Source organism: Thermobia domestica, chromosome 5, assembly GCF_964235325.1.
Source record: "Thermobia domestica chromosome 5, izTheDome1.hap1.1, whole genome shotgun sequence".
Lineage (NCBI taxonomy): Eukaryota > Metazoa > Arthropoda > Insecta > Zygentoma > Lepismatidae > Thermobia > Thermobia domestica.
Window position 1 is genome coordinate 116,570,506 of NC_137458.1, and position 19,214 is coordinate 116,589,719.

Below are 19,214 nucleotides of genomic sequence, written 5' to 3' on the forward strand. Positions count from 1 at the left end.
AAACATTTACTGAAGAAACCAGACTTTTAGAGTCACGATTACATTTAAAAAATAGAACTTGTGATGACAGAATATTTTAAAAAATGGCGTCTTGCAGAGGTGACCATTTTATATTATGTTTAGAAATCAGTGACTACTCTAGAGGGGACAAGGAGACGTGCGAATCCCTTTCGGTGGCAAGATCTGTTCCCAAACATGTTGTATTGTAATGTAGGTCAACTAATATAATACTGTTATTTTCGGTGTACAGAAAATCCTCCCCTCTAAAACTTTTCCCCTCCCCTCCGCTTGCTCCTCCAAGAAATTAAATCTGACGTTGCCACCTGTTAGAGATTGCTATTCTATTCCCTTTGTTAGCTTTACTAAGCTAACTCTTCATAGCTTGACTTCATCACGGAGCAATGTTGCCAATTAAACTAAAGATTTTATAGAATTTATTCCCTAAGACAGTGGTTCTCAACCCCCATTTTAACCCGTCCTCTTGCCAGCGACCCCCTTATAATGTCTGGTTTGTAATAAGATTGTATGGGATTTTTAATATACCTTTTGCCGAGATCTCATGATATCCATCTATTTCTATAATAGTAGAATCAATTTCTTGTATATGTGAATATAGTAACTTCCCTAAAAGCGAATAGATTAAAACCAAATTTGGTCAGTTAGTTCATATTACAAATATCGAATCCGATCCGTCATACTGTTTCAAAATGGAGCACGCTTGAAAATTTTAAAACTTCATAACTCCCTTGATTTTGGGTCATGTGATAAAAACTAAAGTGATTTCTAATTTTGGTTTTAAAAAACTTGGACACTTATTTAAAAAGTTATTGAGTATTTTAATTTTCGAGAGTCCGCCACTTTGAATTACTTCATATTGTAAATCTGATTCATTGTTGTGTATGTGTTCAGTATCATCAAAAATTGCTGTCTTCCATGGTAAGCATTAAAACAAAGACAAAATATCGCGTATCATTTGAAAATGACTTGATAATGTGCGAAACGAAGATGGAACCAGACATTGTCGCACTAGTGAAACCATATCATGACACTAGTCAAATCATACTACGAACTTCACAGGGAGAACAAGAGTTCTAACCTCAGATCTTTGGAATTATACTTTAACTATATTCAATAATTTCTTTTAAAGCAAATAATTGTGTTCAAAGTGATTTTATGCTCTTTAGTGTGGATAGTAACTGCTTCAAAAGACAAGATTCATACTAATTTGTTGCTCATACTAATTATTGGCTAAGATTTAAGTTAAGCATAGTTTTTTATATGTATATATATATAAAAAGTAACGTACTTACCTTTGGCTGCAATCACACCATTATCGATGGGAGTCGTCGTGATGGGAGGAGGCGTTTGATGTGGCGGGCTGCGGACTAGAGGTCGGCTTTTAATTACACCAGCTGGTGGAGGATGAAGAGGAAACTGTCCCCGCTGCATATCGTGACCATTCCATGTGGACATTTCCTGAGGCAAAGGACTCACACGAGCAGGGCGTGCTAGGTTAGGCACGTATTGCTCAGTCCAGTCTTCCAGTGGTCTCGATCCGTTGGAGTCCGGACTGTCGAAGGTGAACACTTGAGGTGTGCTTGTTGGCGTGGGATGAGGAGGGGTTACGTATGGACTGAGGTCAGGATGTATAATGTCTGGAACTTTCTGCGTTGTGTCCGACCACGGTGGACTCAAGTTCCAACCTGAATGTTCTTCTAACGTCGCTGACTCAAGAACTTTCCGAGGACGTGCTAGAGTCAATGGAACGGGTGTTACGACAGCGGTCAGTACACCGCCGCCGCCTCCCGTATGGTGATACCGATCGAGATCTAACACTCTAGGCGGGGAAGCCGATGGCTTTAGTTCAGTTTCTGTGTCCTCAGGTCGCACACGGGACGAAGTAAGCTTACCCGTGTGGCCTGAGCTAAGCGTGAGGGAAGGTTTTCTTTTCTGAGACGATGATGATGATGATGATCTGCCGCTACTCGGAGGTGTCCTCATCTCTTCAACTGGTAAACTATGATGCTCAGATTCCTTGGATGAGGGCCAATGTTGTTGATGTTCGTGATCAGGCGGTGACTTATGATCATTATAGGAATGCGTCGCTGAGTGCTGCAGAGGATATTGCTGTTGTGAGGAATGGACAGAGTAGTCGACAGGTTCATGAGCGGGATATGTATCCTCCCGTCTACCATAATGGTGGTAGGAACCGGGTGGTAGTGGGAAGGAGTACTGAGCATGCGGCGTGGTGGGACTTGTGTGCTGGGAAGACCCATTGAGCGGTGCAGTATGCGTAGAAGGAACCTGAGGGTGGAGGTAGGCGTGGTGAACGGTCGGGTCATGGATTTGCGTGTACGGCATCATCTGTGGGTAATAGGCAGCCATTCTCGACGCATGAGCTTCGTACGCAAGTCCATACTGCAGCTTGCTCTGAACCATGTAGTAGTGGTATAGCCAACTGTTCGCTCGCATGACAGCCGCTTCACGTTCGCTGCAACGAGGAAAAAAATCAAACATGTAACGATTTGTTTTAGAGAGAGCAAACTAAATTAAATTTTGAAACAGAAAAACATATTTCGTCCAAAATCACGTTTAAGAGAGCTCCCTTATATTAATCGGTAAAACTTTCGCTTTTGATAAGGGAAACCCAAGTTCGATTTACGGTGAGAGTTTACATAGCTCCATATAAATCTAGTCAAAATAGCATAGTCAATCAATGCCTAAGAGACGCTGGAATCTATATAAGGAACAAACGAACAGTGTTTTCACTGATGAAATGGTTTCCATCAATCTGTAATTCAAATATAAATGCACCGAATTAAACGAATTCTCTTGTTAATTATACTATATAAAATTTTAATTAATGCACAAACAGTTTACTCTAAGAAATCACGGCAAATTAAATTGTTTAAACACTCTATTACACATGGTACTTTGACTACATTCATAAAGAAAGTTTGATTTATAGACTGATATACCGTTAAGTATTATTTTCCGGTACAATTTTGGTAAATTTAGTACTATTGAATTGGTTTTCCAATTCTAAAAAAAAAAGTTTATAAAAATTAAAATAATTCTACTTGTATTTTAAATTCCAAAATAAACACTGTGTCTGAAACATAGTCACAAAAATGTCCTAATGTTCATCTTCGTCACTATTCGAATTTTGTATTGTTTCTGGTGCATTTTAATTTACATTTTAAATAAAAATTTTAATACACGTGCAATGAAGTCGTTTACACGCTCTTCTATTTGAAATTAAAAGGTTGTAATTTCTACTCCTTAAATAATATAGTAGATTCCGATTCAATTTTCTGTTGTTTTTACATCATACACTAGGAGGACATATACATAAATAATTGTCAAAAACATACCAACATTTGTTACTCTTAAGAATAGAGTTCTTTATATATTTAACCTGTCCGTCCGTCCGTCTGGAAGACAAAACCTTTGAGACCGAATTAATGGATTGCCAAAAAAAGTTTGACCAGAGTGAAGAGGATCAAAAGTTAGGAAGTTCGTTCATGGAGATGATTTCGAAATCGGAAGTGGTAGAAATAAAACATTTCCGGTTTTAAGGTTGATCCTATAGAGCAAAACTTGCAATAGATAGCAAGAAGCGGTTTCTTGCGATCAATTAAGCGTCCGTTTCATACCCATTCTTACAGAACTCTCTACTAAAATCGGAAATAATAGAAATATATTTACAACTTCCGTTTCAATATCATTTTACATACGGATTCTTTGGAATCGATTGAGTGTATATATGCCATCTCTCTTAACAGTTTATTTAAACCTGAAGTAATAGAAATTAACGCTATAGAGCAGGAACGGTAATAGATAGCGAGACGCAGTTTTCTGCAATAAATTACGCGTCCCAAGTACTACTCACTCTAATCTCGCTACTAAAACTGGAAGTTGTAAAAATCTTCTAGCACTTCCAGTTTCAATATTAATTCAGAGAATATCACGCTATACAAACCAAACCTCTTCACATGGTGTACACGTGACACTGCTACTTTTATAAATTCAAATATATTATATTTTACTCATAGCTTTAACTATCCTACCACACAATAAAATTTCTCTGACCGATAATCGAATCAAGTAAAACAAATACTCAGAAACTATGTTGTGAAGATGGTAGAAAGTATTTCAATTACAAATCACTTACTGTAGATCAAAGTTCTGTAAATCAACAAATTTATAGTGATTCCATGTAGTGTGATTACCGTTTAGGCTAAAACGTATGCATGTTTTAACAACACTATTATACCGTGTAAAATGTGCAAAGATGAGATGTATACCAGCTGATAGATCTCTCGTTCAGCTGAACAAAATGACGTGGGTGAGTGTAAATCCTCATGCATTGTTTTTGAGAAAATTGAAATAAACTAGCTTAATACAGGGTGTACGAGAAGTCCCTAACCTGTAAAGGAGCATGTGAATTCAAATGAAGTGATTATAGTATCCAAGAACACATAAGTTACGAAATCACAGCAGTTCGGCATGACTGTCCTAAATGTCCAAGCCGAATTGCCATCTCCTCACGATGCACTTGAACACACGCTGCAACATTGCTGCGGTAGTTGTAAGCACCAATGCCAAAATGTGTTCAGACAGGTGCGCCAAATCCCTAATCTTCGAGTAATCTTCAGGAGCATTTGGCACACGTACAATTACCCAAGCAATGTTGCAGCGTGTGTTCAAATGCACCGTGAAGAAATGGGAACTACTTGGATATAGAGGGTGGTCATGTCGAACGGCTGTTATTTCGTTGACGTACGGTGTTTTCTTTGATATTACAATCACTTCATCTGAATTCAAGTGCTCCCTTAACAGAAATGATTAGAGACTTCTCGGGCACCCTGTATTGTCCAAAACTGAGACATGTATGAATAAATAGATGATATGAGCTGAGCACAATGACATACCCGAGGGTTTTGAGTAAAATGAATTTTTATGGTGCTAAACATTGTGTCATTTGTTGCCAATAATAATTCATAGCTTTATTCTACTAGAATAAATTGTTTATATATATTTATGTATTCTGTATTTAAATAAAATACATCGTTAACTAACAGATGGTATTTGTTGTTGTTTGTCTTCTCTTAACAGTGACACACACCCTGTTAAGATCTGAACGAAAATGCAACCTCCAGTTACAACGAATTGAACCGATATCAACCTACTCACTTGAAAACTAGGAAGATTGTATATATATATCTTCCTAGTTTTCAAGTGAGTAGGTTGATATCGGTATATAGGGTGGTGCAGGGAAACGGGACATTTTGAATCTAGAATTAGCAACACTGTATGGTCGGTATTTGTTTGGGAACGATAAAGCAACATTGTGAAGACTTTGCCATTTAGTAATAATGAAGCATTGAAGTTGTGCGGAACGTGTGTTCGCTGTTAAAGCATTTGATAAGAACGGTGACATTCAATGACTTCCGAGATCTGAAATCAGCGTGTGCGATTTCTTTCTGTGACGAATCTATGGGGACATCTCGAAAGCAAAGAGCATAGTACACGCATGCGCGCCGACTACGTGGGTGCTCCGGGACTCTGGCATCCACACTCATTGAGATGGAAATTAAAATTTATAACCTCTTAAAAACATAATCATTTCAAATATGTTCGTTCAAAGGCAACCAAGCGACACATTTAAGTTATAGTCATTTCGTAGTTTATGTTCACAACTAAATCCTTGCGTAATCCTTTCTGCAATATCATTAAAATTATTTGCTTTTATGAAGACTTTTTAATTTTAATTTCATGAATGTGGTATTTTCTTTTAGTAACGTATTGATAATATCATTGCCTCTTGGAATCATTGTGCATCATGTAAATCGTTTAATATATATATATATATATATATATATATATATATATATATATATATATATATATATATATATATTTTTAATGTTAGGATTACACATGTTAAGAATATTTATTAACTTATCCTTAATCTTGGACCCGGGTTTTAACCTGTTTCTCTTGCGTTTAAGTCAGCCGTGTTACCGACTGAGGTAGGACAGCCTCAACTTATCCTTATAGTACCGGTATATTTTATTTTATCACAGCACAGCTCTTTATGACAGTGTTCATTAAAGATTTTAACTAAAAATAAAGAAATCAAATATTGAGACTTCCTTGAAAACATATAGGCTAACACGTTCCATCATTGATATGTGCACTCGCACGCACCCACATAAATTTTGGAAAGTTGGCGCCGTTGAGTACACGTCCTCCAAAACATCGTTGAACTGAAACTGAGAATTAAAGAAGGACTCACTAACGTTTCTTAAGACGTAATGCACTGAATATTCCAGAGAATTTCCGAAACATACTGTGTATGCCGAGATGAGGCAGATATTTCCGATGTCATCTTCAAGAAATAAAGTGACATGTAAGTGCCATAGTTAATGTAATTGTTAATGGCGTACTTTCTACATGCATCTGAATCATTAAATGTATACTTTCCTGTGTTGATTAGCGCATTTTTCGTCAATTAGAATTTTCCTGTATTGCTGCGGCACCCTGTATATAGGTTCGTATCTACTTTTTCGCATCTAATTCGCAATGTGATACAAGAAGAAATGTAGTCCTCAGAGACTACAATTTAGAGTTCTTTCCAATCGATTTTTTTTTTAAAAATATGAGAAACCAACAAAAAATTTATGAAATCTAAAACTGGATCAAAAGATTGAGATCTTTGTCGATAATTAGTTTTCGGATCAGGGGCCATAAAATTTTTGAACGGTCCCTAAATCGAGTTTTCGTATTTTCTAGGGAATAAGCACATCATACTGAGTTAAGTGATAGTTTGTGTTTGGTTACACTATATGTAGTTCTCCAGATATAAGTTGTACAAGAAAAATTTTGATTGAAATATATTGGATCTTTTGATCCAAAAAAGAAATATGGCCCTTAGAGCCTACAATTAGGTGTTCTTTTCAATTCATTTTAAATATAAGAAACCAAAAACAGAATATTCATGCTCGTAAGCATATCAAATACAAACAAGAACTCTTTTTCAATGACAAAAAATATTCTGCACTGTGAACAAGTTATAATTTGAAGGAATATATTCACAACTACCATGCATATTTTCTTGAATACTGAACGGAACATCTTATATTGTTAGCACACAAGCTAAAAAGAAAGGATAGGAAATATGTTCTTAAATTCCTTTTTTTTTCTTTCTTCTTATTTTAGTTGTGAACATCATATGTGAACATGTTGGTTCTGTTGAGACCACGATGAAAAATGTCGTTTGGAGCCTGGGCGATGACAACTCCATTCGTTATCTGTGTAGTTGACTGCGGCTGTCATGGTTTAGGATTAATGTTCCGATGAACCGATTTTCCCTGATAGCTATCGACTTCGGCTGACAATGGGTTTCCTTCTTTAAAAAAAATCCATCAACATCACATTTAACCTTGAAACAATTAGGAATGAAAGCGTGTGCTTTACTATATAGTAATCAGAGTACAAACAACAGAATTGTAGTTGAGTTTACGAAGTACAATTATGGATTAAATACAGTATTGTGGTGGTCCCGACTTCATACATATAGAGCCAGAAACAGAATATCAGTTTACACCAGATTAGTTAATTTTTTACCAGTCCCGTGGGTGGGTTAGTGGAGAAGTCGCCCCATACCCCGCACCACAGGAGAAAATATTTAAGTCTTTCAGTAAAATTAATAACTTTAAAATTTCTAATTCATTCTTGAGATTCCAAATAGTTAGTAATGGCGAACAACATTTAAAAAAAAGACACTTTCACTACTCTACACTATTAATGTCGAGAACTGCATTCATAACATCAACAATGGCTATATTAAAGATATCTGAGCTAACTTTTTAACACGGCGGTACAGCAGATGTGAATTTGTAGATTATTAAACTCTAAGCATAGGTGTCTTATATTTAACAAAATAAAATGCTGGACATTAAAGGGTTTCCGTAAGTGACTGCGTCCAAAATAATTATCAAGTAGTGTATCATATGTACAGCTTGCATATTATTATTATTATTATTATTATTATTATTATTATTATTATTATTATTATTATTATTATTATTATTATTATTATTAGTAGTAGTAGTAGTACTTTGAATCCAGTTTCTAATTTGTATTCCTATTCCTGCGAGATCCATCTTAGTATTGACTTCTCATCTACGCCTAGGTCTTTCCAATGGTGTTTTTCTGTTTTGGTTTCCAGTTAAAATTTTGAAACATTTCCCTATTTTACATACTAGGGAAAAATTGCTACAACTAAGTGTAACAGACAAACCTCCATTAGAGACAAGAAATTGAATGCATGTCTAAGATTTTGCTTTTAGTTTCTAGCATATGAAGTACTAGATGAAACAAAGATCTTAGCAGTCTACGATAGTTTTCTATCTACAACATTTTGACATTGTAATAAATACTTTATAATACTACAGCCATTCTTTTAGATCTTTACCTCCCACCTCTCTTTCAGACACTTGATATCCTTATCTATAATAAGATGGAAGGATATAATCATGTATTCTTCATTTTTTTAAAGTATTTGTGGCAAGATTGTGAAGCAAGACATGCTGCTTGGATGCTTGGAATGGCGACTACAGGGACGTGTTTAAAAGAAATTCAGATCTCTAAGTTTTCTGAACATACGTGTACAATCTGTTCAATCGACAATATTACACTACAAAATATATACATATACTAAAAATAGTTATATATATATATATATATATATATATATATATATATATATATATATATATATATATATATATATATATATATATATATATATATATATATATATATATATATATATTAAAGAAAAGGAAGAGAAGAAAACTGGTGGGACAACAAACAAGCAAGTTGTAACATCAACTTTCGCAAGTGTAAATGGGAGAAGAATACGTTGGAAATATGCAAAAATGTTACACAACACGAAAGGTGTAGTGATTATCATCGACCACGCCAGGTAAGGAAAAGGTAAAGTATTAATCACTCGCCAAAAGCAATTTCAAGAGTGTAATCATATCGATAAGAGAAATCAAATCCACCTCAATTCCAGCCTCAGAAAGCCGCAGATCAGATGAAACTTATAGACAAACAATTTTGTTTAAAGACATTTTGTGTATGAATTCAAGAAATGAATTATTACAAGGAATATTATGAAGTATGTATGTTATATAGCTTCAATGGTATTTGCATTACATTTGATGTAATATCTATGCAGAAAACGAGTGAAAAACTGACATTAGAAAATGTTAATGGGTTATGCTTTCAGAAAATATCCTCATTAAATATATCATAATACGATTGTTCTGCGTCTAAAATAAATATGGAAAATTTGAGTAAGTTTAATTTTTATACCATGTAAAAGGTAATATGAAAACAATAAATGAACTCCTCACTGGTCTAATTATTAGCGTTGCTACCTTTGGTGCACAAAGTTCCGGGTTTTTCTGATTCCGGTTTCGGTACATTACTTCTTTGTCAGTCCAAATTTATTCTTTGTCTTAGCACAAATCCAGCATTGTATCTAAAAGAGGTTTATTTTGAATGAATTTCCCTATGTAGATCACTCTAAAATTTCTTCTTTGTCTTAACACTAATCCAAGGGTATCTAAATAAGTTAGTTTGTTTTGATTCAATTTATCTTTGTAGATTACTGCTATCTCAGTCTAAGATGTACAATATTCTTTGTTTTTATTAGAAATCCAAAGAAAATACGGTATCTGAAGAAGCTTTATCTTGAATTAATTTATCTATGTTGATTACTGCTTTTACACTTTAGAGTTTACACTTTTGTCTTAGCAGGAATCCGAAGAATCTAGGATACTTAAAATAGGTTTATCTTGCATTAATTTAGTTATGTAAATTACTGTTCAGTCTAAAATTTACTCTTTGTTTTTAGGATCCAAAAATCCAATATATTTCAATCAAAAATTTTCTTGTAGACCTTATATCTAGAGAACTACATATAGTGTAGCCAAACACAAACTATCATTTAACTCAATACAATGTGCTTATTCCGTAGGAAATACGAAAACTCGATTTAGGAGCCGTTAAGAATTTTTGTGCCCCCTGTTCCAAAAACTAATTATTGGCCACGATCGCAATCTTTTGATGAATTTTATTATCATTCCTAAAATTGTAGGCCAAGATCGTAATCTTTTGATCCATTTTTTTGATCATTCTTAAAACTCTTGTAGTAGAAATACAAAGAAAGTAGAGTATCGAAAAGAGTTTTATTTTGAATTAATTTATCTATGTAAATGACTGCTATATCAATCTGAAATTTGTTCTTTGTCTTAGTATAGATCCAAAGAAAGTAGTATCATATAGAGAACGACGAAAACATGTTTCTTAAAAAGACAAACTTTCATTGACACTTTTAGAACTGGACTGTATAATGTGTGCTTGTGCTTTTCTTTTTCTAAACGCATAAACCAATCATTTGATCAGCAAGTAGACACTTCCCCTTAAAAAGCATAATAAGGAGTTACTTCTACATTTGTATTAAGTAGGAGTGGCTGTCTGGACTGGTAATTGTATGAATCACCACAATGCCCCATTTTTAATAGTTTTTTTGTTCTTTCTTTCCGGATTAACTTCTTGTTAGTTCCCTTTTTGAAAAAAGCAGTTGTTTCGTTTTATTGTCTCATATCTAGCAGAGGGGGAGCGAAGGTGTTCAAACAAGCAACATAATGGTGTAAAATGTATAGTTGATTTACGGTCTCAATAAGTGCCAACTGTGGTTTGAAGGCAGTACGTGCAACGTGCTTCTCTATACTATTACAGAATAAGACAAATAATAATAATAAAAAGATTGGAAATCAAATAAGAAAATTGTGAAAGGAGGTGGAGAATATGAAAGGAGGGGAGAAAAGAACAACAAAACTTATCATTCTGGTCTACAATTAAACAACCGAAGATGATATTTGATAAGAACAACCGACCTCCTTCAGATTATTGTTCCATGCCAAAACACAAGCAAGCTGGTTTGCCAGTCATTTTGGCGCCCATTTTTTTTCTAATTTTTATTTCGCCTCTTTATAAAATGTTAACTGGTTCCTGGTCTTCCTCCTTTCATCTTTCTTTTTTACTCTTCGATACATATACGCAAGCTTCGTTGTTCTACGTAAGTAGGTACGTGTCATCATATCTGGATGTTCCAGTCCGTTAGAAAAGAACAAGAAAAAATTATCATATATGTTCAGAAATAAGTATTCCCTGAGCAAGCACATACTTCACAGCAGACTATATTTTTCAAACCTCCTTTTGTGTTTTAATTTATAAATATTCTGTTTATGACTTATTCCTAAGATAGAATTTGACTTTGTAAGTCAATATCCATTAATATATTTTTAATAAAAGAAACATTATGATATGTTATTTAAAATTAGTTCTTAGGAGGAGTGTTTACAATGGGGGGCATGCGTCATTGAAGTTTTATATGGATAAAAATGAGACACTTAAATCTTTTAGCATCTAAATTTGTACATAGTAAGTGCAAAATTTATCCAAGAATAATTTTAATTAAGACTGCACAGGACGGGGGAAGGACGTTATAGCTGAGAACCATTGAAAAAGTTTGAAAGCAGATGAACATATGAGAAGACAATTCTGGGGTGCATTTCATATATCTTGAAAAAGTGGGCATTACTGGTGCGTAGATTCAAACATTTTAAAGTGTGCGTGCACCTCTAATGTGATAAATGTAAAGACTTCTTCAACAAAACTTTATTGGTCCTTGTTGCGCCTACATTCGAATCTTTTCCACTCTAGTTTCAAGGGTTAGGAAATATTACTTTGTCACTTTTACTATAAACTCTTCATTTATATTTGTGTTTTTTATTCACTTTTCTGATAGATTCTTGTATGACACTAATGAAATATCATCCTTTACTCCAGTACAATAATTCTGGTAGCTTCATAGAAATCAGCCAAACTTTCAGGCATTGTCAACCAATAGTGTAATATAATTTTCTGCATATTTTTTCTCGTTCTTCAAAATTAGAAAGAAAGTTAAGGATAGGGAAGTGATCAAAGTCGATATTCAGAAAAGATTCTTATGGATGTGAGAGTCCTTCAGTGATGTATCAACATCCTCAAGTAGAATCGGTGTTTCCAGTTTTATAGAATTTTGTTTTCTTATACTTCAAGACCGTCACTTAAATTTAAAGATGTAGCACAACCTTTGGGTGTTTAGCAGCAGCATCATTTAGATTTGGCTGAGGGAAGGGGGGAGACTAAAATTCTCTACCGACATCAGAGATTAGAATTTTTTATCAGTATATAATTGATTTTAATATATGTATTTCTCAAACTCCCCAAATGACGCCTCTGGTGCAGGACATCTACCACACAATAATAATAATAATAATATTATATTATATTATATGCAGGTCCATATGCACTTTTTCTCTTATTTTGATGTAAGGAATCACCATTTACAGTTTGTCGGTATAGTTCATTAACACCCTGTATATACACCGGGTATGTTCAGAAAGTAACTATGCATGCCATGTTGTGTAACGTCTTCAATAACATGCAGAAACGTATAACTTCTATGACATTAAAGTTAAGCTTCAAGTTAATTTTAGTTGTTTAAAGTGGTTTATGGAAAATAAAACACGGCAAGTTATGAGCTGCATAGTTATTTTCTGAACACCCTTCACTGGATATATTATTAGATTAACTGAATTCTCAGATACTGTTAGCAACGCAATCCAACGTAACGGTGTAACAGTATTCAGAGGGAGAATGAAACAGGCTGCGTTTTTGTCTTGTATCTAGCTGGCATCCCACCCTTATATTTAATAATAATTTGATTGTAGCGTCTTAGCTTCGTCTGTTAACATCTCCTCCATCATATCGCAGTTTCGATCGATCGTGATTTACTGATGTCAGAAACAGAAACTACTGTGAACTAATAAAAGTCGAACTCGAATTAATTGTGACTTTCGATATGTTCAGCAAGATTTTTTTCTGAAAGTATTAAAAGTATATAGGACTGTGAAGAGATGCCAAGTCTTCATTAAAATAGAATTAAAAAGCAACAAAAATTTTGTGTAATGTACTTGGTTGGTTATTTTAGAATTTAGTGTACATTTCAGTAGTGAGGCTATATGAGACGAGAACGTACAGCTTAACGTCGGGTCCGAACCACAAGAGCTACCACCAGGGATTGTAACATCCTTATTTGTTTTATGCGTTGCAATTTTTAAAACTGAAACTGTCCCAGTTTCTAATTAAAGTTATTTTACATTACTATATAAAACCACATATGTGTTTGTTATATATAAATTGTGAATATCACATATCTTTTGTTATTTTCACCTAAAAATAGTAAAATCATCTGTTTTTCTGTCTGATATATTTAGCAACCCTACTACAAAGGCAGACCTTGACTTGCTAATTACGCATATGAAATATTTTTCTCTGCAGACATTTAGTTCATGAGCTGAAGGCTACCAAAGTTTGATGTTGGATTTTGTCAAATTTTCGCGAAAGATGTCCCTAATTGCTATCCACTACAAGACTTAGGAAAAAATACACGTACATGAAACACACTTGCGAACGTTAATTTAAACATTAAGTAAATGCAGTGCGTACATACAGTAACAAACACTAGTGTCATGTATACACGTCATGAAGAAGTTTGATTTGTATGGCATGTTATGCTCAGTTAATAAAAATAAACACTTTTCATCTATCTGTTATCATTTCCGCTCTAGATAGATCAATATTGAAACCGAAATTTGTAGTGGATTTTGTAATATACCATTACAGTTGAAAGTAATGGCAATTTTTTTTTACGCACCCTGTACCTAGCAATTTTTTTTTAATTCAATTTCGGTTTAGTTACACAATTTACTTACTCTCTTTACTTCGAATTAAATATAATAAACCCAAAGGTTTTGTTAGTAACCATATTCCCACTGTATAATATATTTATTTATATTTTGATTGAGTGTAAATCCCATTTACGGATATATAACTTGAATAGTTACAAGGTTTACCATTCTGACGTCATACCGGAACATAGTTCCGTTATTGGATATAAATTTCCTTAATTTCAGACCAATGTAGATTTTGGCCAGGTACCTAATCTTTCCCTCACCCCCTCTCACTAGTCCATAGTCACTTTCAGATCCGGTTATATCTGGATTTGCCAAATTTCCATTCGCTTTGTAATTTCCGCGGCTAAAGTTTTCTTTCTGATTGGAGGAATTCTCCTACCTCTGGCTTTTTCGGCGCAATATTATCAGAATAATCGAAGACGCTATGAGAGGCGTAGCTTGTGACGTTGATTGACACATTTTGATGGGAAGAAGCTGACATGTTAAGGAAAATCCAGGTAACATTAACTTATTTGCATAGATAAATGTCGTGTGATCAATCAGAAGCCAGGAAATCCATATTTTTGTTGAAAGAACTGTAAAATCAGGGGAAAATATCTGATTCAGGATTTCGGTTTGCAGGAAGCCATGTTTGCTGCCCAGATAGGATAGACAGTATAGGAAAGTGATTTTTTTTTTATCTTTTCAAACTCAAGTAGGGATTAGGGAAATTACGACCTGTTTGGTGCATGTTGTTCGTGTATTAAGTAAATGTGACTTTCTATTATTTATTCAGTAATTGCATGTACGTAGGTTTGATGGTTGTAAAGTGAATAATAATAATGGCAGCTTAAGTTAGCTTAAAAGGGCTCCTATCCCCTTTTCTGAATTGAACCAGTTTTAGCGGGGGAATGGGTTAGTTATTGTTCGTTTTAGGGCCTTTTCCCCTTTCAGGGGAAGGGTCCCTCCATAAACCTCGTTAAGGTGCCCCCAGGGCATCAATTTTTGGCAATCATTATGTAAACAATTGGTCAGGTCAATTAGACCTAGTGTTACCTTTCTCATTTTTGACCCCCTTTAAATTAAATAGAGCCGACTGTATATATCGACGAGGGAGTAATGTATTTTAAATTTAATGTGTTAGGTTATTTTCGTCAACATGCATGTAACTAAATGGTGCATGTTTAGTTTAGTTAGTTGTCTTTATGTATAATACTAACAGTGGTGTATGTAGTTAGTAGTTTTGTGTGAGTGTGTGAATTTTCGATTTGGACAGTGTATAAATATGCTTTAATTTAGTCCCATTTTTCTAACATAAATAAACCAGAGTAAATATTAAATTTCTGATTAATGAGTACAAGTATACATTTCAGTACACGGTAAATTATGCCTCCACTACAGCGCTATAGCGTCAGTTTTCGGTAGTCAATTGTTTGTTGACATTACGACATCGCATGACTTAGTGATTTAGATTGTTTGATTTTGGACAGTTATTCTCAAATTACTTCCCGTGGACATGGTTTTCGGTTCGGATGAGTATACCTTCGTATAAAATAGCATGAGATCTTACTGTACTGAAAATTTCAGCTTGCTAGGTCCAGTAGTTAATGAATAATCAGCTGAAATAAAGAACACCTATTTTCTTAATAGAAGTAAAGTCCATATGCTGTTACTGTTCGTTTAAAAATGTAGGATTAAATTCTCTTTTCCCGTGGCTGTAGAAAATTCCATTGTTGCTTCAGTTTTATCAACAAATCAGAAATAGATTAATCGTTGACAATTTAACTTTCCGTAAATACATGTATGATTTTTTTTTTTTTAAACCTGCAAGGTAAATACAATTTGGGTGCTTCGAAATAAAGAGTACGTGGTTCGATGAATGTGATCGTGTGGTGGTTTGAGCGTGATAGATTGTGATAGTTATATATATATATATTTATTACTGCGTAACGTAAATATGTGTATGGCCTGCGTGTAAAATGTACGAAATAGGGTGTTTATAAAATATTACTTCGTGCGAAAATTAGTAGATAATGAATGAATGTAATGATATGTTAATAATATGATATATAATACGAATGAGATGATGACCCCTATATTTAAATGGATAGGCCTAGTGAATTTTATATAGTGAAAATATGAATATGTTTACGAAGAAAGAAAGAAAAAAAAAATCTCTCGCGTTTTGACTTCCACACCAGTGCATTCATCCAACCGAGTTTGCTACTTGGATAGTAAATTATAGTTGGGAATTGTGTGTTACTTTGCATTTATGTACCTCCTAACAACAGCCCCAGATCTTAAGCCTTTCAATAAGGCTTAAGCATCATGGGGCTGTAGTCTAGGAGGTACATAAATGCTAAGTAACAACAATTCCCAACTATAATCCTTGACTATCCAAAGTAGCAACTCGGTTGGATGAATGCACTGGTGTAGAATTCATGCCGCCGAGAGATTTTTTTTTTTTGCTTACCTTATTTAGTTATTGTGCAGTGTTCATATAACTCAGTTCGGACTATCCGATTAAATCAACTGCTACTAAATTAATATTTATGAGATAGCGTACCCGGACGTCGACCCCTAGTCCCCTTAAGTATTTTTCATGTCTTTTCTTAGTTTAATTAGATGAGGGAAATTAACGACGTCCCAGACGGTGGCATGTCTGCGCTGGGTAGCCATCGGTGATGTTTCGGTAATTGAAATCACCGATCCAAAATTCAGTTTATTTATTTAATTTTTTTTATTTTTGGCGAATTACTAATTAGGGATACCTTAGCTATTACTCTAATTTCATCCCTATTCTGGAATCTTCTAGTTTCCAAGAGGTCGGATGATTTTTTTTTTTCTTGAAATTCTAAATTAGCGCCTTCTCTAACCTTCCGGACGATTTCCGGGAACCTGCTGGTTTGGGCCGGATACGGGGATCGGATTTCAATCTTACAACCAAACTCTTGTGGGATTGGGATCTGATGGACACAGAACTTGCATCCTTGGCAGCAGGGCGTTCCTTGAGTCTACGTATTTGAGTAGACCACCCTTTTGGCATGTTAAGAATATTTTGGCTAAGGATTTGTTGAGAGTGAAATTCGACTTCTGTCTTTGTAGCGTTAGTTATTTCCCACTTAAGTCTTTGGCGCCACTATTTCTTCGTCTTCCTTCTTTTCTATCTCTCTCTCTGTCTTCATTACTTAGAGATTTTTTTTTTTTTCAAATTTTTCAACCTTGCCCCCCCCCCCGGTTTCTGAAACTCATAAAACATACAATATTTCATTTCACTTATTTCGATCGTATGTACTAACTGAGACATCGAGGGATGCAATTTCGTGGAGGTATTGCAGCACAACTCGGGACCATTTTCGCGATATTCAATCCACCACTGGAGAAATTGACGAGAAGGTACACTATGCTTTCGGATTCCTAGAAACCTTCGTTATTCATTGATCATACAACTTATATCAATTGATTACTGATTTCTGGTTTTTATTTCTATTGATTGGTCATATAGTGTGTATGTATTAATAGTTTGGGCCCACTAGTTTCGAATAACATTGATTTTTTTTTCCTGTATATACATCTATATATGTATTTACATAGTGTTAAAAGTTACGTGCCTGCTCTATTTGTTGCATTTTCCACCTCTTATGTCAACTCATTAAATAACACCAGCTATTTTGTTTTTTGTATATATACGCGGATCTTTAGTAAACTGAAAATGATTATTGATTATCGGGTTTATTCATATGAAATACAATGTTGCAACCTTATGAAGGAAAAAGGTGAATGTTGATAGTCAGGGTTTTTGTTTTGTCTTTGAGCCAAATAAATATAAATATTTATAAAATATGAATACTTGTCGAATATGAACGGTGATGTAGAATTTAAACGTCGATGAAATATTAAGATAGATATTAAAGTGAAATTTATTGTATTGATTAATATGAATACATATATATATATACGAGTATGTATGTAATGGGCTCGATATTTACCCTGGTCTTGTTAGGTTGCCATAGATTTTAGACACCCGGTATTAACTAACTATTTGTGATATATAGTATTCCCGCGTAAATTGTCATAAATTACTTTTTGTTGAGTTGTTATTAATTTTTGTAACTATTAAAGTGGAATATAATGTTAACTACTGCATGTGAATAAAACAAGTAGCGGGTCGTAAGATAAATAAGAATAACCCTAATCCTTACCCAAATTTACTTTGCGAGTGAAATTAGCAACCTACGAAACAGTGCGCCCCTCCAACGAATCTTTCCATTAGTGAACCATGAAACAAATCCTTCCCCTGCGATCGGACACCAAACTATTCAATATTTAGAATCTTTTGACTACAAGATCTATACTAGGGAAAAATTTAGTGATCTTAAATTCAACGAACTGAAATCTGTTTAATAAGTTAATGCGAATACCGGAATATGGAAATATGTTCCCAATATCTGTGACTGGATTTGATAATTTTTTCTCTAATATTAACAAACTTTGAAATTTTAGATCAAGTGTGTCGAGTGACAAAATGAAAAATATAAACATATATGTGATATGAAGCAATTAGTTGTCTATAGTTAAAACAAAACCAATTGAATACTCTCATGGACACAAACCACAGTGCGTAAAGAGAGTTAAGAAAAAAAAAAAAAGGAGCTATTATCGACGTAAAAACAAAGACTCATAAAACTGTCGATATGTCTCCTATTGAGACAAAGACTCAATAAAATATTACTAAAGTTTTTTTTTTTTGAATGATTAACCAATTATTTTTTCTCTTCTGCCTGCAACGATATGTATTCATTGCACTGAATTTTAAATATATCTTGACCCTTGAAGTTTCTTTTTTTTCTTCTTTTTTCTTGTTTCGTCTTTGGTTTAATTCTTTTTCATGTAATTCAACTTTTAATATATATATAAAAAGGGAAATGTGTTATTTGATCTTGTTGCAAGTAGCGAATTTCTGTGCATGTTTATGAAACATTCTTTTCATGTATTAAATTTTTTGTTATGTTAAACTAAATCTTCTTCTATTGAAATGTAATAAATGTCTATAGCAATGTAGTTAGGTTAGTTTAATTCAACCAAATACAACCCGAAGTATACATTGTCCTGTATGAATGTGTGTGTGAGTGAAATGTAGGTTTAGTATTAAGTGCACCAATTATCTTGTCATACATGTGTAATTTATTATAATTATTGGTAGTTATCAATTGAACTCATTGAATGTTAATACTAACTTAAGTTGGCTCTATGAAGGAAGTAAAAAAGGACTGAAGTAGCCTGAACGAATGATCATCATGAGAGAACTGTGAAAGTCAAAATTTTCGACACATATGTGATACTCTGATT

General features: G+C 34.0%; 1 protein-coding gene across 3 annotated transcripts in view; it reads right to left on the reverse strand.

The window, feature by feature from the left end:
• Positions 1–19,214, reverse strand: part of dysf (neuronal PAS domain protein dysfusion) — a 592,650-nt gene that overhangs the window by 6,465 nt on the left and 566,971 nt on the right. For all 3 annotated transcript variants that reach the window (XM_081758967.1, XM_081758968.1, XM_081758966.1), the window contains exon 9: positions 1,311–2,491. In XM_081758967.1, the coding sequence (XP_081615093.1) occupies positions 1,311–2,491 (1,181 nt within the window). The remainder of the gene's footprint in view (positions 1–1,310; positions 2,492–19,214) is intronic.